The sequence below is a fragment of the Coturnix japonica genome, chromosome 12 (assembly GCF_054131305.1).
Source record: "Coturnix japonica strain WE chromosome 12, WE-NBRP24, whole genome shotgun sequence".
NCBI lineage: Eukaryota > Metazoa > Chordata > Aves > Galliformes > Phasianidae > Coturnix > Coturnix japonica.
Window position 1 is genome coordinate 2099993 of NC_140674.1, and position 21883 is coordinate 2121875.

General features: G+C 46.6%; 4 protein-coding genes across 10 annotated transcripts in view; 3 read left to right on the forward strand and 1 right to left on the reverse strand.

The window, feature by feature from the left end:
* Nucleotides 1-2861, forward strand: part of GPC1 (glypican 1) — a 138269-nt gene extending 135408 nt beyond the window's left edge. The window contains exon 9 of the mRNA XM_015870921.3: nt 350-2861. Within this exon, the coding sequence (XP_015726407.1) occupies nt 350-567 (218 nt within the window). The 3' untranslated portion in view covers nt 568-2861. The remainder of the gene's footprint in view (nt 1-349) is intronic.
* Nucleotides 2862-3929: 1068 nt separating this feature from the next.
* On the forward strand, nt 3930-7712 carry LOC107317816 (coiled-coil domain-containing protein 81-like). Of its 2 annotated transcripts, XM_015870922.3 has the most exons (8): nt 3930-4473; nt 4707-4768; nt 5024-5177; nt 5550-5806; nt 6095-6180; nt 6489-6571; nt 6686-6786; nt 6903-7155. In XM_015870922.3, exons 1-8 carry the CDS (start codon nt 4308-4310, stop codon nt 6978-6980), a joined length of 987 nt encoding a protein of 328 aa, XP_015726408.2. In that variant the 5' UTR covers nt 3930-4307; the 3' UTR covers nt 6981-7155. The 2 variants fall into 2 exon arrangements, with proteins under 2 accessions (XP_015726408.2, XP_085368651.1); XM_085512525.1 differs by lacking the exons at nt 6095-6180; nt 6489-6571; nt 6686-6786; nt 6903-7155 and adding an exon at nt 7584-7712 and having other exon boundaries at nt 4193-4473.
* DUSP28 (dual specificity phosphatase 28) lies at nt 7692-9120 on the forward strand. 2 transcript variants are annotated; one of them, XM_015870932.3, is made up of 2 exons: nt 7692-8124; nt 8883-9120. In XM_015870932.3, exons 1-2 carry the CDS (start codon nt 7714-7716, stop codon nt 9009-9011), a joined length of 540 nt encoding a protein of 179 aa, XP_015726418.1. In that variant the 5' UTR covers nt 7692-7713; the 3' UTR covers nt 9012-9120. The 2 variants fall into 2 exon arrangements, with proteins under 2 accessions (XP_015726418.1, XP_085368656.1); XM_085512530.1 differs by lacking the exon at nt 8883-9120 and adding an exon at nt 8212-8575.
* Nucleotides 8126-21816, reverse strand: LOC107317818 (claudin-19-like). 5 transcript variants are annotated; one of them, XM_085512527.1, is made up of 6 exons: nt 20743-20813; nt 20076-20351; nt 15391-15555; nt 15175-15256; nt 11507-11617; nt 8126-8815 (listed from the first exon to the last, which is right to left on the reverse strand). In XM_085512527.1, exons 2-6 carry the CDS (start codon nt 20293-20295, stop codon nt 8734-8736), a joined length of 660 nt encoding a protein of 219 aa, XP_085368653.1. In that variant the 5' UTR covers nt 20296-20351; nt 20743-20813; the 3' UTR covers nt 8126-8733. The 5 variants fall into 5 exon arrangements, with proteins under 5 accessions (XP_085368653.1, XP_085368652.1, XP_015726413.1 ...); XM_085512526.1 differs by lacking the exon at nt 8126-8815 and adding an exon at nt 9327-10323; XM_015870927.3 differs by lacking the exons at nt 8126-8815; nt 20743-20813 and adding exons at nt 10325-10499; nt 21613-21816.
* Between the last annotated feature and the right edge of the window lie 67 nt (nt 21817-21883).

Below are 21883 nucleotides of genomic sequence, written 5' to 3' on the forward strand. Positions count from 1 at the left end.
GCAGAGGCTCTGTTCAGGTGCATCCAACCTGCTGTAGGATGCTCAGGTGCTGCTCTGCTCTTGGCCTGCTGCTGAAAACTCAGCTGCTCTCCCCAGCCCAGCCTGGCTGATGGGGCTGCTGCTCCTATAGCCCTCTGGCTGCTGCAGCAGCAGGTGGCTGAGTTTGCTGGGGATCAGCTCCAGGCTTGCAACCCATAGTGGGGGACACAGCTGGTGGCCAGGCTCCCCGGGGTTGTGGCACTGTCTGCTCTCAGCAGCTGCATCCTCTGTCCCTACCAGGGGCACAACAAGAAGGCAGGGTAAGCATCTGAAAGGAGTGCTGGGCTCACGTCTCTTTGTCTCTGCACAGGTGATGACATGAGCGGCTCAGGCAGTGGTGACAGCTGTCCTGACGACGTCTGTGGCAAAAGACTTTCTAAGAGCCCCAGCACCAGACAGCCAGAAACGCACGCTATCCCAAAGCAGTCCGGACACGGTGTCATTGGGGCCAGCAGCAGATCTTTGCCTTCTGCCTTCCTCCTCTTCCTTTCAGGGGCTTCCATTGTTGTGCAGCACTTGTGGCGGTAACTCAGCAGGACAGCCAGGAAAGAGACTGCAGCCGAGGGCTTCACTTTGCCAAAACCAACCAACAAAAGGACGTCTGTGCTTCACATTGTGAAAAAAACAAAAAAAATTTAAAAAAAAAAAAAAAAAAAAAAAAAAAAGGAAGAAAAAGAAAAAAAGGGGGGAAAAATAGAGGGAGGAGGTAAAGGTTTCGGTTGTTTGCTATTTCTGGCAGTGCTCGAGCTGTTTTCTTCTTTCTTGGTCTCTTCCCCAATGCTGGGCCCTTCTTTCCATACCTCATTGTTTTACTTTTGTTATTGCCATAAGACTGGCTCGCGGGGCTGAACCGAGCCCTTGCAGAGAGGCTTCCTGGCGGCCCCTTCAGGGGCAGCTCTTGTGCTGCCTGCAGCGGAATATGCAATTCCCCTGATCTTGTTACCCAGCCACCGGCCGCAGCGCTGCCTGACGTGCTGCTGCTGAACACACCGGGCTGACAGTAACATGGAGACCGGCCGTGCCTGCACCGCGCAGGTACTGCATACAGGGGCTCCTCAGAGGTTTCCCTCTGTACTGCTGAACCAGGTGGAGGTGGCCCTTCACTTCCATCTGTGTGCATGGAAGTGTGAGCAGATGTGGTGGGTTGGACTGAAATGATTTGGCGGTGACTATTGGACCCAAAAACGTAGAACTCCCTTCTTCTTTGGAAAGGTCACAAATGGGTTTCTTGACTAGAGCTCGTAGCTGACGACATTTTTAAATGTAGGGCTCCTACATCTAAGTGACTGGGAATGAGTGTTAGGGGTTGGGGTTTGGGGTATTTTTTCTTTGCATGCTAGTTGGAAAGCCATTTTTTACCCAAGTAATAATGGTCCATTTTCTACCTGCAGTGCAGTACCGTGAAAGGTAACAGAGAGATGAAAGAATGCACAGTAGGATTTCTTACTGCACAGATAGTAGTGCTGCCTCTGCCTCCTCTGGCTCCAGCCCTGGGTGTAAATGCCTTTTTTTTTTTTAAATATAATTAGAAAGACAAGGGGCTGTGTGATGATGAGAGCACTGTGACTGGATGGGAGAGCTCACACGGGCACATGCGGCATCACCCCCTACCTTAGGGCAGTGCTCTGCTGGCAGTCAGCAGTTGGCTGTGCCCAAATCTTGTTTTTACCATGTAGCAGTTTGTAAAGAGAGGATGAGAACATGAACAAGGCAGTGCCAGCAGCTGGTGCAGAGCTCGTCCCTTTGCAGGCAGAGCTGCAGGTCCGGGGCTGGGCAGGGGGTGCCCGGTGCTGGGCTGCAGTGTGGACTGTGGGCTGCTGTGCCCGCCCTGCCCAGCACACCTGGCAGTGCCGTGAGGCTCAGCCATGGATAAACAACAGCCATGGCTTTACACAGGTTTACGTAGCTCTAGAAGTGCAGAAGAGTTCCTGTTTTTTTTCTTCCTTTAACTAGAATTGCCAACACAAATATAGCCTTCAGTTATGTAGATTTCCACAACTGCAGAAAAAAAAAAAAAAACTTTGATGCAAAGCAAAAGGGGAAAGGGCACTGAAACATTGCAACCACTTCAAAGACGGGTTGTGTTGGAGCTTTAAAAGCAGCTGCTGAGGTCCGTGCTTTGCAGAGCTTTGGAAGGAGTCCTCGTCATTTCCAGCTCCATGCAGTGACTGTTTGCTGTCAGCCTGCCACACTAACCAGCTCCCTCTGGGCTCTGAGCGGAGCACACCTTAACCAAGAATTCACTGTGTCCTGTTAGTGCTTTAACAGTTAAATGGTTCACACTATCAGATCTGGTACAAAAATGACGTAGCAGAAGCAGTTAAATCTTTGGGGCCAGTGGGGTGTGAGTGGTGGTGGGTCCGTTTGGAAGGGCCTCATGCTCAGGGTGCGGAGCTGTGGTCTGGAGAAGCATATCAACAAAGTCTCCTGTCTGCGGAAAAGGCAGAACCAGAAACTGCAGATTCCCGTCTGTCTGTGTCCTTCAGCCTGCTTTGCTGTGCCATAACACGTATGTTATGTTCTAACTTACAGTGAGGTCTCCACGGGCTGAGTGCAGCCGCTCACCATTTGCAGCAGACAAACTGCCTGTGTTTCCCGGTGGGTTGGGAGGAGCTGAGGCAGAGCAAATATCTCACGGCCACCTTTGCTTTAAACAGACGCATTTCTATCTGCAGGAGTCAGAATTATTTCACTTACTGGCATAGCTGGACAGTTACCTATTTCTTTCTGTTACCGAGGTACTTGTAACTCTCTTGCACTGTTTATCTAAAGTTAAAACATGTTCTTTGAATCCTTGTATAAATAAAAAGGCTGGAGACAAATCTGTACTTAGGGGCACTTTGATTACTTCTCCATGTCTGCTGAGTTTGTTTTCTTCTTCCCTTTAAAGGCACAGGTGAAGGCCAGTTCCGTAGCCCTGAGGGATGAACCCTTGCTTTTAACCACCCACTTTGTCATGGGTTTCCCTCACCAGCAATCCTATGTAACTTGGTAAAGCAAGGTTTTATGGGTGCAGTGTATGTGCAAACCAGACAAAGCAACTGCAGGTCATCAAAGTGAGTATTCTGAACATGCTTGTGCAGAGTCACAGCACAACAACACACAGAATCAGGAATGCCCTTGGTATGTCACAGCCAAGCGTTGGGCTCGTTATCTGCAGTGGCCGTGCAGCAGAGCAGCTGTTGGCAGAGCACACGAGTGGAGCTGAACAAAGGGTCACTGCAGGGATGTGGATGTGCCATCCCAAGCAAGTGCTGGAGTCTGAATGGTTCAACAGGAAGATCTGTGCTTCATCTCTGCACCTTCCCTTCTGAGAAGTGGATGGATGGATGCAGGGTCAAGGGAAAAATCAAAAACAGCTACTGAAGTGTCAGAGTGAAACTCGGTAACTGGAAGCTAAAAGATCTGCCTGCATGGATGCAGATATTATTTTCATCTAATACAAAGATGCCTCTAACTGAGCAGGTATTTCTTCGGCTCTGGGTCCTGCAGTTACAGCCATGTGCACTGATTTTATAAATGCGGGCAAATGTGGAGATAGTGGTTTTCTGCTGGAGCTATTTTCAGAGCAGTCACATCCTCTGCCACCTCTGAGCCTGATGATAACTTTAAATAACAGTGACTTGCAGCTCTGCGTGGACTAAGACCATCTGCAAACACCTCTGTTGGTCTGTAAATGCACTGAACACCAAACAGCAGCAAACTAACTGCTACAACATGGTGAAGTGGGAAGGGATAACACTCCTGCCATGACAGACCCTCTACAGGGCAACTGCCTGCAGGTATCATGCCCTGGAGCCCCGCTAACCATCCGCAGCCCCACAGTAAGGTTACCCTGGTGCAGGAGCCACACCATCTGCTGATGCTGAAGGTGAGAAGTCCCAGCCCTGCACTGTCAAACCCACAGACTCAGAGCAACCACCAGGCTGCTGCTGCTATTGGCTCGGTGGAAAGTTCTTACCCCTCAAGGAAAGGTCTCAGCTTTGATACTGAGCAGCCACGGTGAGAAGAAAACCCTCAGCAGCAGCACAGGAGCTGCAGCGGCTCTGCAAGCTGTGGGGTACGACACCGGGCTGCTCTGTACCTGGGTGAGCAGCGTGGCCCCCACCTCCAGCAGCCGACATCCCAGCAGAGCAGCGCAGGGCGGGGGACATGTGGTGACCCCGGATGGAAGGGGAACGGGCCCTGCCAAGGCAACAAGGGGCCCTGTTGTGTCACAGCTTCCGCACCAGCCCTGCCGGCAGCCCTGCACAGTACAGTGCTGCACCATGGGGGGTGGGCACAGGAAGGCAGAGTGCCACTGCTGGGGTGCCCGAGTGCACTCCCCACTGTCTCTCCCTGTGGGCAAGTTCCATGCCAGGGGAACAGGGACACAGAAGATCTTCTGGGACACTGGCTGGGTGGGCCCCATGGTGCCACCTTACACTGCTGCAGGTAAGACTCTCTGCAGGCACTTGAAGGAGCACGGCCATAACCTGCTGGCACTACGTTGCCATGCCAGGCTCCCTTCATGCTTCCCACACAGCTCAGTGCCACAAGTGCCACTCAGTGCTGCAGCCCTCACCGGGATGTCTCTGTGTGGGGCATGGCCATGTCCCTGCATGTGGCCAGGGTGGGCTGCAGGGCTGCAGGTGCAGAACGTGACCTGGTCTTCATTTGCTGCTCAGTGAGAGCCAACGTCTGGGACACCGTGTCTGCCCATGTCCGCCAGCAGCTTCTGCAGTGCAAGGTGAGCTTGCACCCTTCTTATCCCTCAACCAGGATCTGCCCCTGCCAACAGGGCCCTCAGCCCAGCAGATCTGGCCAAGGGAGAATAAAGCTTTATGCAAGTGTGGCCACATCTCCAAGTTGATGGAAGCCCCTTGGATGCTTAGTCCCATGGCATCCCATGGGGAATAGGAGACTTAGCAGCTCCTTGTCCCAAATTCCAGCAGGGCAGCCTCTGTCCTCACCTGTCTGCTCTGTTGGTCTCATCTGCCCATAGGGCATCCGTATTCCCACCCTTGGGTCTTTTGACACCATCCTCGAGCGGGTGCAGGTTGGAGCTGGCTACCTGGCTGTGCAGAGACCTGTCTTCTACCTGGCCAGGAACCTTGCCGAGGGTCACCGCCTGACAGTTGACATGTCATACATGCCAGGTGAGCTGTGCCATGGACGTGTTTCTCACAGTGCTGGGTGGTGCACATTCCCCACCACATGGCTGGGTGAGCAGACCTCTCACCTCCCTCTCCCATGTTGGAGAGTAACTGATGCTGCTCACAACCAAACCCCTCACTGCAGAGCAGGTCCCACAGTGGGCTTTGTGTGCCACACCAGCAGCAGCCAGCACCCATGGAAACCTGCCCTGAGGGGTCCAGACCCAAGGACCTGCAGGACTGCTGGCTCCAGACACTGCTCAGCTCTGTGCCTGCTGCAGTGAAACACCCTCAGGGCCCAGGGGTTGCAGTGTGGCTGCAGCCTGCTGGCAAGTGGCTGTGAAACTGCCCCATCACTTCTGTGTGTTTTTCCAGGCAACAAAGTACTGCAACCTATGCAGCAAGCTCAGATAGCTGCAACCACGTTTGTGTCTTCAAAAAGAGTGGTGAGGTGCATCCAGGCCACCATGTCCCTCTTCTCTCGCTGCATCGCGCAGGGAAGGAACACCGCGCTCATCCTGAGGGACATCGGTATGCTGCTCATCGAAGATGCCCAGGTGCAGATGAAATATTACTGTGACTTCCTGGAAGCGATGTCAGGGAAAGTCACCCTGAAAGGAGTCCTGTTGAGAGTAAGTGTTCTGGTTCTGCACAGCAGTACCACTCCCTTTGCAGGCTGCCATCTGCAAGCAGACCTTGTTTTTGGCCCTACCAGACTTGGGCAGCCCCTCTGGCTGGGCTCCAGCTCAGCAACAACCGCTCCGTGCTCACACAGCATGCACTCATTAGGATGGGCTGATGGGGACAGAAGTGTCTGTGTGAGGCAGAGCTGTCCCATGGCAGTGGGCGGCTGGCTGTGCTCCTCACCGCAGAGCTCCCCTCTCCATCCCAGCCTTTCCCCAGCTCTGTCCTTCTTGCAGGTCCCAGGGGTGCCGGGCTCAGTGATCCCTCGCTCAGCAGCTCCTGCTTTCCTGACGCGCTCAGGCTGCGTCATCGTCTTTCCAGAGTGAGTCTGTGTGCCTGCAGCCCTGCGCTGGCTCTGCTCGGGGCAGCCTCGTTGGAAGGTGCTGCTCCCATTCTCCCCACTTCACACTGGGCTGTGGGAGGGGGCTGCTCTGCACACCTCCAGCAGGCTGCCGCCACTGGGGCAGAGCTCATGGGACACAGAGGGTTGCTGGCTGCGCTGCTGGGTGCAGCTGAGCCCATGGTGGCCCTGGGGCTGTTTGAAGGATGGCTGAAGTGGCACTGGGAGCAAAATAGTTCTGGAAAGGACCTGTGCTACCTCACATCACACCAGTGCCTTCTTGCACACAGGTTTGAACTGCAGTGCATTCATTGCGTGCCATTCAGCGGCACAAAGAAAGGCTGGCAAAAGGAGGCAGCGCAGGACATGAATGGTAACATGGCCGCCAGAGCCCTTCTGTGCTAGGGGGAACCAACCTGTTCCCATCTGATAAGCAGAGCCCTGGCAAGGATCAGAGAAAGGCTCCTAACCAACACGCTGTGCCCAGGGTCTGCCAGGGATCAGAGGCCTGCAGGGAAACACCCTCGAGAAGAAAAGCCTCCTGCAGCTCAGCATGGCGCAGCCCTGGGGGGCACTGCTGGCTGCCAGGTGGGTGCTGTGAGCACGAGATGTCTGTGCAGGCAGCACTGTGGCTCTCAGTTCTCACTGTGCTGGGCACTGTCGGGGCTGCATTCTCCTGACACATTTTCTCCTCTCTGACTCAGGGCGTCAAGCTGAAAGGCACTTCCCTGGCCATGAAGGCCTTCCTGCAGACAGGCACCCAGGGACTGGAACAAAGGTAGTGACAGGACAAGGTGATGCCAGCAGGCAGGTGGGATGCTCAGCCCTGTGCCCGTGCCACTGCTCACAGTGGGGCTGGGGTCACTGGCATGCTGCTGTTGGCTGTGATAACGTGTGTGCAGGTCAGCTTCTTAGCTCTCTGCTATGAAATAAAACTGCCTTTGCTCCACGCGTGCAGCCATGCAGCCTCACTTTCTGGCTTTCTACTTCATGCCAGTTCTACCAGCCCATGTTCTCCGGCTGCCGTGATCCAGGCTCATCTTTGTGCCATCAGCAGATGTCAGCCTTGGGCTCCTGGCTGCCTGATGGCTGGGCAGGGACACGCTCACAAGTGCTGGGCCGTGTACGGAAGCCATGACCCTGCACCAGGAGGCAACACCTCCACCAGAGGTAACACCTCCACAGCCCTGCAGCCACACCTGTGCTGATGTGCAGCACGACCTGTTTGGTGCTCAGAGGTGCCGGTGAGGGCTGAGGGATGCTGGTCTCAGGGTGGCAGCAGCACTCCTTGTGAGGAGGGCTCTTACCCTTCTGTAAGGAACTGCTACAGGAATAGGGGCCTCACACATCCGATTGCTTTGAACTCGACCTGATGTCGGTTTTAGCTTTGTAGGAACGCAGCTCTCAGCACAGCAGGCACTAGGACCCGCCTGCATCCCTCAGCCCCAGCCTGCACGTAGGGACTAAATATAGCACAGCCACGGCTGCAGGCTGAAGCCGCACGAGCAGCCGTCCATGCTGCCGGGAGGCGGCAGGCAGAGCAGTGCTGGTGCTGGGCACTCCGAGCCCTTGGCCAGCAGCACTGCAGTGGGCAAAGTGACCTCCTCGCTGCTCATCAGCAATGCCAGGACGGCCTGCAACGCGGAGCTGCTGGCCCGAGAGGGGGTCACCTTCTGTGTGAACGTCACCAGGCAGCAGCCCTTCCCTGGCCTCCTGCAGGCCCGAGCCATGCGCGTGCCTGTGTTCGACGACCCGGCTGAGGACCTGTACCACTACTTTGAGCAGTGCAGTGATGCCATAGAAGAAGCTGTGAGGAGCGGCGGGAAGTGCCTGGTGTACTGCAAGAACGGCCGCAGCAGATCCGCCGCTATCTGCACCGCGTACCTGATGAGACACCGAAACCTACCGCTCAAGGACGCCTTCGAGGTACTGTGCTCACACTGTGCTCATCATGTTATTTAGACGCTCGATATTTGAATACATTTCAACCATGCATTTTTTTCACCCCCCCAGTAGGAAAAATAAATCTACAATATCAGCTACATGGGACAAACAGACTTGCAGATCTTTAAGCACCGGCAGCAACAGATGCATTCAGGGTTGTTTATGAACATTTTCCATACCACTTGCTTATTCATGGGAAGTGGAGTTAAAGACAGAGATGTGAAGCAGATCAGTGAAAATAAAAGGAGCTTTTGCAGAAGTCGTGTTGCAGGATTTGCTCTAAAGCTGCTGCATACATATCATCCGTGTGACAGCCTAATGTAGCAAAGAAACACCATCTGTTAGGCCTGCTGAACAGCTAGAGGCCAGCTAGCTACACGTAATAGCATCTCACCTTCATTAGGATGCTTGTCTAATAAACAGAACAAATGAACAGATGCTTCACAGTCTTTCAACCTTCACCCACTTGGCATATATACATACATTGCGATGTCTCTAATACAGGTAACTTCTTTGCTTTCAGACATGTGACCAAGTTTGACTGTCTTTGTAAGAGACATCCACATTTCCAGCAAACCCAGCATCTCTCTTTCATGTGTTGTCCACGAGGAACACGTGCAAGCACAGAGCGAGGTCATCAAAAACCAAAACCAAAATAAATCTTCTCAAAAGCCTAAGAAGAAGAAAACGGTTTGCATGGTAACTTGCATTGCTTCTGTAACACCTCTCCTTTCTTCTAGGTGGTGAAGGCTGCCAGACCAGTAGCAGAACCCAATGCAGGGTTTTGGTCTCAGCTACAGAGATATGAAGAAGATCTGAAAATAGCAAAGCAATCTGATCTGCCGAGCAAAGGACTGAGCTCACTTTAAAGCTCTTGGTTGTTGAGGAAGAAAGGTGACAGTGGCAACCTAAAAGCCATTGTCACTCCTTTTGATGTAATTTATTACATTTATTAACATCTGTCAGTGGCCAAATTCATTCCTTGAAGTTTCTCTTTACAAGTCAGCAGTATCTGCGTGCAAACAAAGCAACTAAACTGTTCCTGCTCCGAGTATTTGCAGGTTGTCCCAATGAATGTGTCTGGATAGACAAGGAAGGACAAGCTAAGGGAGATGCACAAAGTTTCTCCTTCAGGCTACAGTCATGGTTTGATACAAGATGTTTAAAGTAGAAAAATACCAAAGTATTTTGTTGAACTATATTAACAAATTCATTATTTAAGGACAAAGAACTGTGAACCTGCAGTGTGAAATTCTATTTCACGTTGCTCAAGATATCAATATGAAGGAAAATTAGTTCATCTTCAGTGTCTTAAGTGCTTACATAAAGTAACAAACGCTCCCAGCAGTGGAGCAGTTTAAGGCATCAATTCTAATGCTGAAACCATGACAAAGAACAAAGCCACCGTGGAATTACTTGAATTAGGCAATTCAGATGCAATAGAAGCTCCTGAAGTAAACGACTGCCCCAAATTAAAATACAATTATTTTAGAACCTGAAAAGACAGAAAGAAAAACTAAAAACTGGTGCCATCTTTTAGTTACTTTGAGGCATCATCTGACCAGTTCCTTTCCTTGCTCCCAGCTGTGTTTGCTTTGTTCTGTAGCATTTATTTTTCATAGCTACAACCCAACCAACAAGCATCTTGTTGCATATCCACAGATATGCAGGTGAGTGGTTGTTTTTAAGGGTCTTTAGAAGCTTTTACAGATCTTGACTACATAAATAATAAGTATTTCAATATACCATGAGACTTGGACTTCAAACCTGTGGTATATAGATTGACTCTTCATTAATGGCCAGGATACTACGCATCAGAAAGTCTGTTTCAGTCAGTCAGCAAATCAAAGCTTATTTACTGTTATGAGCTAAAGCTCCCAGCACTAATGAAAGTAAAACCATTTCTAACAGTGAGCTGCATTAACCCACAGGCAGTTACAGCATTCCAGTTCCACACTGTTTAGTTAGCTGAAATGGAAAAGAGGTGGTCTCAGTCAGCAGGGTATCCCACGCTCTGTGCTCAAATTTTACCAGACTTCCCAGCACACAGCCTTCATGCTGCAGGATTTCACATCGCATCTGCAGAAACCTATTTCTACCTCAAAGCCATTTCCAGAAGGAGGTGTTCAGCTGTAGATCATCTCCAAATTAAGATGAAAGATTGCAACATAGAACGAATCCCTGGAAGGAGATCATTTTTTTTCTTTAATGCAAGTTCAAAACCTAGTAACGTTACAAGTGATGTGGAAATATAAGCTTAGACACACTCCTTGGAACTTGTGACTGGCTCAGCGTCCTTGGTATAAATTTGCTGCTGACCAGCTGCCTGGCCTGCTGAATATCTGTATTTGTTGGCACTGTAAATTAAGAGAAAAAGATTTTAAAAGTAGGTATTACACACACAGCCACAGTTTCAGGCAATTAGGAAGTTACTCATGTAGGTCTGTATCCAATGCACTGATAGCACATGCATCAGCTATTAAAGGCCAGTTGTTCTCACCAGGTGGCACAACCACCTTTCTGTTAGCCAGGAACCAGCTCTGGGTTCCGCACTCACCTGTGCCTTTCTTAGAGGCACTTAGGTCAAGCTTCTAAAGCAGAAGAGAATATAGATTATAATGCCTTCGTGAAAGCTGCAGTTTTTAATACAGGAATCAAAATTATGAGCAAAAGGAACCATCTTCAGCTGTCATCCATCATGTTGAACTTCTCTTGCCCCCAGTTTTGCCTGTTTTTTCAGGATATTTCAGGATATGTGGTACTTTGCATCAGTCAGATACAAAGTCAAATCTAAAGTCCAACTTGGCTGACAATATATTGCCATAAAAGTTCAGTGGCTTCAGTCTAAGCAATGGAGTGTCAGAAGAACACTCTCACTTATAGGGTGTTTTGACACAATCTTCCTAAGAGTAAATACAGCTTGCTTCTCCCTTCGGTCTTACGATCCTCTCAAGCCCAACTGTACATCCTTCAAACTATCTGGGATCTTCTACATAGACAAGGACCTCTGCTGCTTCTGGCAATCCCACCCCTCTCCTTGAGAAAGGGACCTTTAGTATGTGTAAAAAATAAAGATTGGGGAAAAATGCAGGCAAGGTTAAATACGGAGGCCAGGAACTTTAATATTTCTGTTTTGATGCACCCTCAACGTAATTGATGTGAAATGTTCCACAAGAAACATGGAAACATCACATGCTTCTAGCAGTCAATTTGGGGAAGAAAACACCACTACATTTTCTTCACAATAAATGGAGTTGAGTAGGTAGAGTTTTCTGTTTATTTTGCTGCAGATTCAAACCAGGCTGAAGGAGAGTGCAGACAATGATATATAACAGACAGTAACTATTTGAACTGCCAAAATTACCTGTATTCCTGCTTTTCCTTTCCTTTGCATGAACAGGTTAGGAAGATCCCACCAAGCATACAAAGAAAAGATCCAGTCCAACCTAAGTACAGAGCATCTCCTAGTTCGTATCTGAAACACAAAAGATTTTACACACATAACAAGATCACGGAGCTGTTACTTTAGAATGAGACTTAAAGCACAGAAATCATCCAAACAAATTTCATTCGGGATAGATGTCAGCTACTGAAAGGTACCTCAGTAGATTACACAGGAAAACAGATCTACTTTTGTGTCTGTTCAGTAAAACTCTTATGAGTATATTCAAGTGCTCTGCCAAATCAGTGCATAACAAAAAGTGCTGGGCAACATAGTAAGTAGTAATAAATAGTTGCATACATTTAATAAATTGCTGATAATAAAGAGAGACGCTGAATCTTAAAACTGAATCCAATAGAGCAATGGGTATGAATAATTTGAGATAAAAAGGGAAAAAAGAAAGTTACATGCATGCTCCTTTATGTATGCTGAATTCCATATCGGTGGTCTGGTCATTCATGCAACTCATCAGCTTTCTCCATCAGAACTTCCTCTTCAGTTTCCACCTGCATAAGGGTGCCCAAATACTGAAGAACTCTAAGAATTACCCCCTAGCTGGTATTTGGGTGGAGTGCACGAATAAATGTGGCAGAAGTAGCCAAGAAAGGAATTCTGTCATACATTAGGTATCTAGAGGGAGGTGTCCCTGCCCATAGCAGAGGATTGGAACTAGGTTATCTTGAAGGTCCCTTCAAACCCAAACCATTCTATCATTCTATGATCTCAGATGACAGAAGTACCAGTGTATTGTGCATGTGTCTTTGTTGTGTTACAAAAACTTCTTTCTTAGGGAAACTCCTGACTGCCTTTACCAGGCTCAGACACCTCTAGTCTTTGACTCAAACTCTTTATCCATGTATTTCCTGGGATGGACAGAGGGATCTTCTGAAGAGTCTCTTCCTGAACAGTAAAATGGAAAGCTATCCTTTTTCATTCTGGGACTGTTCCTAAATGCAGTTCAGACACACAGAGAGTGCTGAATTTTCTCTAGGACATGTAAGTTTGTTACAAGACTGCCTAATAAAGAAGAGCCTTTTCCCAGCTTTCCTACTAAAAAAAGAACAACAAATTCTATACAAGCAGCTGCTTACAGGTGGTCCAGTGTTGTGACGATAGCAGTGGTTAGCTGCTTCTTATGACAGACACTAATGGCAAAGTAATGTTTGTGGCACGGCCAGAATAAGGGCAAAATAACTGTCATGGACCACACGGAAGCAATACTGAAACCAGATATGTGGATATTCTTTCTGTTCGTGAACATCAAATCACTATTTACAAGTGTTTGTTTCTGACTCCAGAACTAGGAAGATCCAGGGCGTCCCCATTGCACACTGGCACCCCAAGCAGAGCTCTGGTCCCACTGTTTCAGAGACTACACAGAAGAGAGAGATGATCACCATCTCAATACAAACAACCCCAAAAAGGTTGGATAGGGAAGCTGGAATACTAAGGAAGAATCAGAGGGTGCTGACTTGCGCAAGCACTGGTCTCTGCTCGCTGTCTGAAGTCAGGAATGTCACACACACCACACAAAGGAAAGCATATATAGGACGTATCCAGGGGATGATTCAGGTTTCCTTCACAGTTGCATGAGAAATTCCTCTAAGAATCAACAGTTATTTTACTACAATGTTATTCAACAATGTTATTTTACTAACTGGCTGACGTTGGACCAAAAAAAGCAATCCAAAAGGCAGATTTTCCACCTTCTTAAGACTGAAGATTAATACTGCCCTGTAATTGAAATTAAACCCCTTTCACACAGCCAGAGGAGAATGAACTTCCTAAAGAGAGCAGAGCATGGGTAAACACAGCTTTGCCAACAGTCAAAGTTAATTCCCTAAGAACTGTTCAGCAAACATACAGTCTAATATAGGAACTTTAGATACAAAAAAATCTTCAGCTACCAATTGCAAACAATCTAGTAACTGATTAACACAAACTGATGTTGAAACCCAGCAACCATAACGTAACTACAAAGCTCAGTGGCTCTTCTACAAACTGCAGTTCCTAATCATTCCTTCTTTTTTTGGTCCTCCAACATACTTACTACTTTTCAAAGGGGATATAAAGCAAAAAAAGTCTTACAAGTGTGATTTCTTTGGAAGTGCTTGTTTGGAAACATAAAGAGAGCAATAGCTTCAAGTACTGTGATTCATTAGGAAGCCTTTCACCTCCTATATCCCTGAACTGACCCTCAGGAGGAAAAGCTATGGAGCATTTCAATTGTTATCCTAGCAACTAATGGTTTATAGTTTACTGATTTAAAGGTGGCACACTTTGTAGAGGTGCTGAGAAATAATGAACTTCCCCTCTTCAAGCTCAAAGAGGGGAGATTTAGGTTGGATATAAGGAAGAAGTCTTTCACAGTGAAGGTGGTGAGGCACAGGTTGCCCAGAGATGTAGTGGATGCCTCATCCTTGGAGACTTTCATACCAGGCTGATCAGGCCCTGGGCATCCTGATCCAGCTGTGATGTCCCCGTGCATTGCAGGGGAGCTGGACTACATGGCCTTCAAAGGTCCCTTTCAATTCTGAGGATTCTATGATTCTTCCTCAAAGCAGCTCTCTCATGTTCCATGGGCAATGTATTATTTGTTTTGCTCTCCCTTCTTCTCTCTCTCCAAAAGAGAGGCCCAATCACCACCCCCACCCTTACTCTTCATTGATAAGTCCATTTACCAAGATAAACCATCCTCAGTGAATGTTTAATTTTGAACAAGATAAGCTATCCTCAGACATTTCGCTTTGAAAGTTGCTGCTTCTGTAACAAACTGAGGGCTTTTATACCTCAAAAGCTGTTTGTGTGCAGCCTGGGATGGCAGTGCCTCAAAACTTGGGTCATTTTAATTTGTAAGGTAAATCAGTTCTGAGCTGTTATTATATAGTGGGGAATAAACTGACTTCTTCAATGACATTTTTCATCGGTCTGCAGGTCACTAGTACTCAGTGCAAGCCAATTTTCTGTACTTTTGTTCACATTTGCTTGAGTCTCAGCTAAGTGTACATCTCAGTGCTATGAAAAAAACATGCCATAGCCTTAACTTTCTTTGGCATTTAGACCAAAGGAGGGAGGAAATTCTAAACAGGGCTGTTTGTACCTCTGAGGTATTTAAACAACTCACACTTTCCCCAAAGAGAAGCAGCAGCAGAGGTTAAAATATGAAGTACACATTTGAAAAGTGAGCATTAAGGGCTGCTGCTGGTACTGTGCCTTCCTGACAGGAATTCGTTTTTTAACAGATACTCATGAATGATGGAGGGCAGGCACAGATCATGAAGAACCTGAAAGGGAACAACTGCAGCATATATTTGATGCCAAAGAAGGAGTAGTCATAAAAATATATGTATTTTAAGTGACAACCAGGAACAATCTTGCTTTCAGCACTCATTATCAAAAGGAGTGTAGAAAACAGCATTTGTCAAGGCTATATAATTAGCAATTTCCACAATTAACATGCATGGTAAAAACCTGATTCTGATGAGAAATACAAGGGCCTACGCCTGTGATCACTGAACTCAAATGTAGAGGTCTAGAGGGTAGATACCTAGCACATACTGTAGTCTAGTATGACATATCTATTAACTTACTTTGTTCCAGTATATGAGGGGTTAGAGAACTGAGCAGTAATCATTGCAGCGTACCAAGAAACAGCCACCATCGAACAGAGACCTGCCAGAAAAAAAATATTAGAAAGCACACAGCTAAGTGAGTCTTTAATCCAACAGCAGTGCTCAATTCATTTAGTCTCATTGTGACAGCAATACAAAGTACTGACAGCATTTTTATTTCAGCCTCAGCATTACCTCCTAAAGTAAAAAGAAATCCTCCTGTGACAGCAACCTTTAGTTTTTCATCCTCATCTCTCAGCCCAACGTTTGTGCACTTTAAACCAAGCAGTGAGACCATGGCAGCTACGAATCCCAGGAGGATGGAAATGATCATCAAGGCACGGCATGCCTGAATATGGGCTAAGGGAGACAGATAAAGAGAGAACAAATAAGGAACTATACAGAAATTAAATTACCCCTATAACAGCTAAGCGTAACAGATCAGAGACAGTGACAAAATTAACAGGAGCAGTAATGAATGAATCTTGTCCAACCTTGCTATTCAGTTCTGAGAAATACCAAAAACGCAGAGGGCTGTCCGTGCAGTCAATCAGATTTCAGAGCTGAACTACACTTACACTTCAAGGCTCAGTAAATCCTCTTAGGAGCTCGAGTAAACCCCCAAAACCATAACAAACACTTCACAGCTCACATCCTTCAGCCTTGTGAAAACACACTGCAGTAGACACGGTCATTTACAGGTGCAGGTACACATCTCCAGCCTGCCAGCTCTGGTGATTTCGTTTTACCTACAAACCTGAGTGCACAGGACACCTCCGAACTCCAGATCCCAACCAAGGTGATACTAGGGAAGACTGGAAAAATATCCTGGACACTCTGCCTTGCTACTTCCAGCAAGAGATGGAAAAAGCAGGTGCTGGAGTTAGCAGTATGTTTTGTGATATTTAAAACCGGATGGGTAATGAGCAGGGGATGAGCTGGTCCAAGATCTGCAGCTCTCCTCCCCTGCTGAAGATATTACTTTGCAGACAATGTTTAGTTGGTGGGGGTGTGTTAGATAGTCCAATGACCATTTATTGAAACATATTCAAAGCTCTCTCTCTGTTTCTGCTGACAACTCTGCATCGTTTAAGCTCCTGAATTTTGCACTTAGGTATCAATCACTCAATAACCAGACCAGTTATTAGCCAGCCTAAGAAGGAAGATCAGACAGGGACTTGAGCCTCTTTGGAATAACAGCCTGAATTTAGTAGGTTCTGATTCAAATGAGATAATGAGATAAACATGCCAAGCATCGCAAGTATGATGGGTCTTGGCTCTAACAGTGCATAATTAGGATCTGAACTGGATAAGTTTCTCATACACACCTACACTAAACATGCCCTGGCTCATACCCATGAGAGCTACAAGTCTTTTTTGAAGGTCCCACTATTTGCCCTGACACCAACCCCACTTTCTTTGCCCAACTGTACTCTCATTATTTTTTTCTCCCATTCTGTGTCTTCTAACTTGTTGTTTTTTTTTTCAGTTGTCCTCTCCTTAAACCTCTTCTTCTCAGTTCTTCTCAGTTCTGCAAGCTGCTTTGTCCCTTCCTTCTTCCCATATTTATCCCTCAAGTATATTATCATCTCCTCAACAGAGTAACTGATCTCTTCAGTGGATCAAATCTGATCTTCACAACCTCACTTACATAGCCTGGCCTATTGATTTACTTTCCATCTCACCTTGTTTTCCCTCTTGCTGACACCACGTTGTTCTTGGTAATTCCCCAGGAGCTCTCTTCCTTCCTTTCTCTTTGGCTTTAGTAAACCTCCACTCACAATGCTCTTTTCTGCTTCCCTCAGATGGCTTTAAAACATACTCCGCCATCAGTAGCTCCAAGATCCTGACCTGCTGCCCACATCCACACAAGGGAGCTCTACAGAGAGACAACAACCCATGTAAACACAACCATGATGAGATTCTTGTACAGACTCAGGGGCAGTAAGTTAAGAACCAGCCCTTTAAGAGGGTTGTAAGTGAACAAAGCATATAACTCACATGAGCATTCTGCTGAGGAAAGTCATTATCCTGCTAGTGGTGATTCTACTGGGTTATGTAGGATGTTACCTTCCTCTTAATACACACGCACATTTTAAAACCAGTTGTCAGATAACAGTTTGTTAGAAGGATTGTTAGGTAACTGTTAGTAACAGTTAGGTAACTGTTGTGAGGGCCACGACCTGCCCAAAGCAAGTAAGACGCTTTTTTCCAATATTCAGTGGTCGCTTTGAGCTCATGCTGCAGGTCAGCAGGTTTGGCTGCAAAAGGATACTACCATGCCACTGTGATCATCTTCCTCCCTCAGCAGCCAAAAACATCTTTGCCATTATTTTAAATAGGAACAGATTTGGCAGCACAGCCAAAATGACCCTGAGCAGCTTGCAATCTTGCAAGAAAGCAGATGGCAGTGTGTTGGGAATTGATCTTTTCAGGAGGTTTTTCCAAAATCCCCTCCTTGTGCTAAATCACTGCCATTTGAAAATGACAGCATACTAAAGTGAATGCACTGTGCCAGTATATTGGAATATCTGATCCTGTTAAATACCCTTCAAAGAGTTTCAGATTAATTTATTCACAAACAGAAGTTACTCTGCTGACTTCAGCAATCACTTCTACTCATATGACTTCCAAAGTTGAATTTAGTGAGGAATTTGAATCAAGTATCTCTCCGATTTCATACTGTTCTCAAGGATTAAAAAATAATCATTAAAAAAAAAATTAAAGAAGTTATTTCTTCCTAATGGCAATTAAAAAGGCGATTTTGACACGCACTTGTAAAGCACACACATAAGAGGAACAAATTAAAGTGCAGATCTAGAATGCACAAGTTTTTCATACATGGCACCAGGCATTTTAATCATTCTGCTAAGGAAGCCACTCTACAGAAAAGAACAGTGATGTTTTCAGTAGATATTTTAATACAGGATTATTGTTCACTAAATTTTATTAACTATGGTTTGGTAAGCAGTGAACTTACCAATGGCACAGTGCTGTAGCATGTGCATCAGCAAAATAAAAGAACTGGCATGGATAGCCTCACATCTACACTATCCAGGACAGGAGTAACTCAGATCAGGTTCAACTGGTTGGATGAAATGAATACTTCCAATGGCTTGAAGTCATAAGGTGCATTCCTAGAGCACATTTCCCTGCTCAGTTTCATCCAAGAGGAATCATAGAATCATTAATAAGATTCAAAAAGACCTCCAAGATCATCTAGTCTAACCACCCATCTACCACCAATGTTGCATCCCTACACTACCCTTTCCTTAGGTCCTTTTCCTCCATCACTTCCCTGGGCAGCCTATTCCAATGTTTAACCACTCTTTCAGAGAAAAAAATCTTCCTATTATCCAACTTGAACCTTCCCTGGTGCAACTTGAGGCAATTCCTTCTTGACCTATTGCTGTTACCTGGGAGAAAATGCTGACCACTACCTCACCACAACCTCCTTTCTGGGAGTTGTAGAGAGCTATAAAGTCTCCTCTGAGTCTCTTCTTCACCTTTCAAGAACCCATGCTGGCTGGTCCTAATCCCCTGGTCATCCCACACATACCACATGATCACCCTCATGATGACCTGTTCCATAACCTTCACTGGCACTGAGGTCCATCTGACAGGTCTGTGGTTCCCCAGATCCTCCTCATGATTCTCCTTACAGATGTGTGTCACATTAGCAAGTCTTCGGTTATCTGGGACTTCTCTGGTTGAGCACTAACAGATTGTGGGAAGAGGCTTGACAACCACTTCCATCATCTCTCTCAGCCCCACTAGGATGTCAGTCCTATTTGCCTTCTCCTAGATCCATGCCCACAGGGACTCAACCTTATCACTGCCAGCTGCAAGCTCAGCCACATTGAAACACTCTTCAACAAAGACAGCCATGTCACCGCCCCTCATTCCTTGCCTATCCCTTCTGAAGAGCTTATAGACATTATAGCCATCCCACCATGCTTCAGTAATGGCAACTAAGTCATAGTTAGCCTGCCACATGACAGGATAGAGGAGAACACCACCTGTACTCCCACTCCATCCACTAACCGCCCCAGACCCATGAAGCCCCTTTTGACAGCCCTCAGGCTTCTGTCAGTGATTTCATCACTGCCAGCATGAACTATCAGTAAAGGATAAAAAACAGAGGGGCAAACCAGACCTTGCCTCTCCAACAAGGGCTGAGACATCTGTTCCTGCTTGTTAGGTGAGGCAAAGCTGTGATGTCGTTGTAAGCATCTGTTACACCTTGTGTGAACAGAAGAACCATTGGTCCCATCCCATCATTCTGCTTTCCAGAAAACAGGCCTCAGTTTCCAGATGAATTCTGGGCAAACTGATCTCTACACAGAGGAAGTCTTGGAGAGGAATACTCTGACTGTGGGTAGCAGAAAGGCAGGAAAAGCTGACATTGTCTATGACTCAATGAGCAGAGTTTTTTAAATCCTTAGGATATGATTTCCTTTCTTTTGAGGCCTCAGTTCAATATGCTGAATACTTAAACTGGCACTACTACCAAGAATGCAAATACGGTCACTGTACTTAGGGGCCTGAGGAAGAACCACAAAAGCCCTGTATCTTGATGGTTTTCAGGCAGCCGCGTTTTTGAGATCTGCCTCACGCTGCTGGGCAGTTCTGACTGCAGTGCAGTCCATATCTGTACTAAGAAAGGCGAGTTCTCATAGTCTGTGCTATATGTAAGACCTGCTTCCAGTTCTGAGCAGTGCGCATTGAGAACAGGTGAGCTGGAAAGAATGCAGAAAAACAGCAGTGGCAATAATCAGGGATGCACAAAACAGGGCACGTGTCCAATTGCACTAACATGCTACACGAAAAGAAAAGAACAAAAGTACATCCCTGGGTATTATGTACGTATACACACTTACTCTCTGCACTCAACATGTGGGGAAACTTCATGCACTGTATTGCTCCAAAACCAGTGACTCCACAGTCCATCCAAAGACCTTCAGAAATCCACTTCGAAGGAACCAGCATTGCTGTGGTGTCAGAATTTTTCCATCTGTTGGACATGGTTGTGAGAAGTAAAAGGGTGGATCCAGCTAAAGCCATCAGCAGGGAACATATCTGTAGAGAAGATGAAGCCATCCCTTGGACAGAAGATGTTTTTAAAGAAGCCTCTCACAGTTTCTGGTATTACAAACCTGTTGAAACAGTTTACACACATACAGAAGACGGATTTACTTTTCCTTCAGGAAAACATCAGAAAGATGTACATACAAACTAATCTATTGCATAAGAAACACGAAGAACTGATATTTAAATCTCATGAAATAACTGGAATACTCAAATATTCTATGACATCTGAGTATATTCTTAAGAAAACTTTTATTACTGTACATGCATATCCCACAAAATATCAACGAAAGCAGAAAGACAAAATGAGGAATTCTCTGTTTCACACTTGCAATGCGTCATCAGTTCTTCACTAGTTTGCTAACTCAATTCTTTTAGAATTAAAGATACCAAATGCCTTCATAAATTGTCTCCTGATTATCAATAGAAATCTGAAGTGAAATGAGTTTTGATACTTACGTTTATGATACGCTTCTAATCTCCACATTTACCTTCCTGCTAGACAGTAATGTCAGCACTTTGTGTGGATCAGCTTGATCAAACAGAAAGGGAAGTTTTGTACTCTTTGGGACCTTTCCCCCCATTCTAAAAATCAAGGACCCATGGCCGAAGCATTGCCCAACTGTTGCACAAAGGCCCAGATGTGGCTTTTTGCTATAACATCTCAGTGAAATGGACAACTCAACTAAGAAAATCATAACAAAATCATGAGAGTTACTACCAAGGGTGCCTAGATTAAATGGGCAATCGCTGGTATATAATCTGCCTTGTCAGTGCCCATGCATCAACAGTCTCTGAGGCAACAGAGAAAAATATTATTACAGTTTTCATCATGGCTTATTTACACCTTTGTTGTACTTCTCACTGAAATGCTGTCTTCATGAAAAGAGCCCTTGTTAATGATAAAACAGGCAGTCACAAAGAGCATTTGCTTTGGGATGCAGCCCCCACTGCAATAGGACACATACAGCTTTCCAGGGTGATGGAAAAAAAGCGACTGTGTAACTTCTTCAAAGCACACACAAGTGTCAACAGAAAACATGCAAAATAAATCATACATTTAACTTGAGGAGTAAACCCAAGCAGACTTTGTACTGTGGGAATACAAGAAAAGCTGCTCAGAGCAGCAGCTGTGGAGCAAGATAAACAGCACCTCATCGCTGTCAGTGAAGAACTTAGCCATGAAATCCAATCTAAATCTCCCTTCCTTCAGTTTAAAGCCACTCTCCTTTGTCCTATCACTATCTACCCATGTAAAAAGTTGATTTATTTCCCGATTTCCCTCGTGTTTTAAAAACATAACTCCCTTTAAATATGTGAAGGCCATACTGAGGTCACCCCGCAGCCTTCTCTTCCGCAGGCTGAACAGGCCGAGCTCCCTCATGCTGTCCGTGCAGGAGCGGTGCTGCAGCCCTCGGATCATCTTTGTGGCCTCCTCCGGACCCTCTGCAGCAGCTCCACATCGTTCCTGTGCTGGGGTTCCAGACCTGGACCCAGTACACCACGGGCACAACGGGATGTGCCGCCGCACCCATCATGGCGGCCGGGCCGACCTTCCCGACATGGCGGCGGGGAGGGCCCGGCGCCACGCCCCCAAGAT

What these genes read in the sequence shown, in the direction of transcription:
- LOC107317816 (XM_015870922.3), top strand. Translation starts at nt 4,308, where the DNA reads ATGGGGGGTGGGCACAGGAAGGCAGAGTGCCACTGCTGGGGTGCCCGA. An exon ending in GGCAGCGCAGGACATGAATG is followed by an intron (nt 6,572 to 6,685) that starts GTAACATGGCCG and finishes CGCTGTGCCCAG; the next exon opens with GGTCTGCCAGGGATCAGAGG. An exon ending in GGGGCACTGCTGGCTGCCAG is followed by an intron (nt 6,787 to 6,902) that starts GTGGGTGCTGTG and finishes TCTCTGACTCAG; the next exon opens with GGCGTCAAGCTGAAAGGCAC.
- DUSP28 (XM_015870932.3), top strand. Translation starts at nt 7,714, where the DNA reads ATGCTGCCGGGAGGCGGCAGGCAGAGCAGTGCTGGTGCTGGGCACTCC. An exon ending in CGCTCAAGGACGCCTTCGAG is followed by an intron (nt 8,125 to 8,882) that starts GTACTGTGCTCA and finishes CCTTTCTTCTAG; the next exon opens with GTGGTGAAGGCTGCCAGACC.
- LOC107317818 (XM_015870927.3), bottom strand. Translation starts at nt 20,295, where the DNA reads ATGGCTTCATCTTCTCTACAGATATGTTCCCTGCTGATGGCTTTAGCT. An exon ending in CCACATGTTGAGTGCAGAGA is followed by an intron (nt 15,556 to 20,075) that starts GTAAGTGTGTAT and finishes TGTCTCCCTTAG; the next exon opens with CCCATATTCAGGCATGCCGT. An exon ending in CCCTCATATACTGGAACAAA is followed by an intron (nt 11,618 to 15,174) that starts GTAAGTTAATAG and finishes TTTGTGTTTCAG; the next exon opens with ATACGAACTAGGAGATGCTC.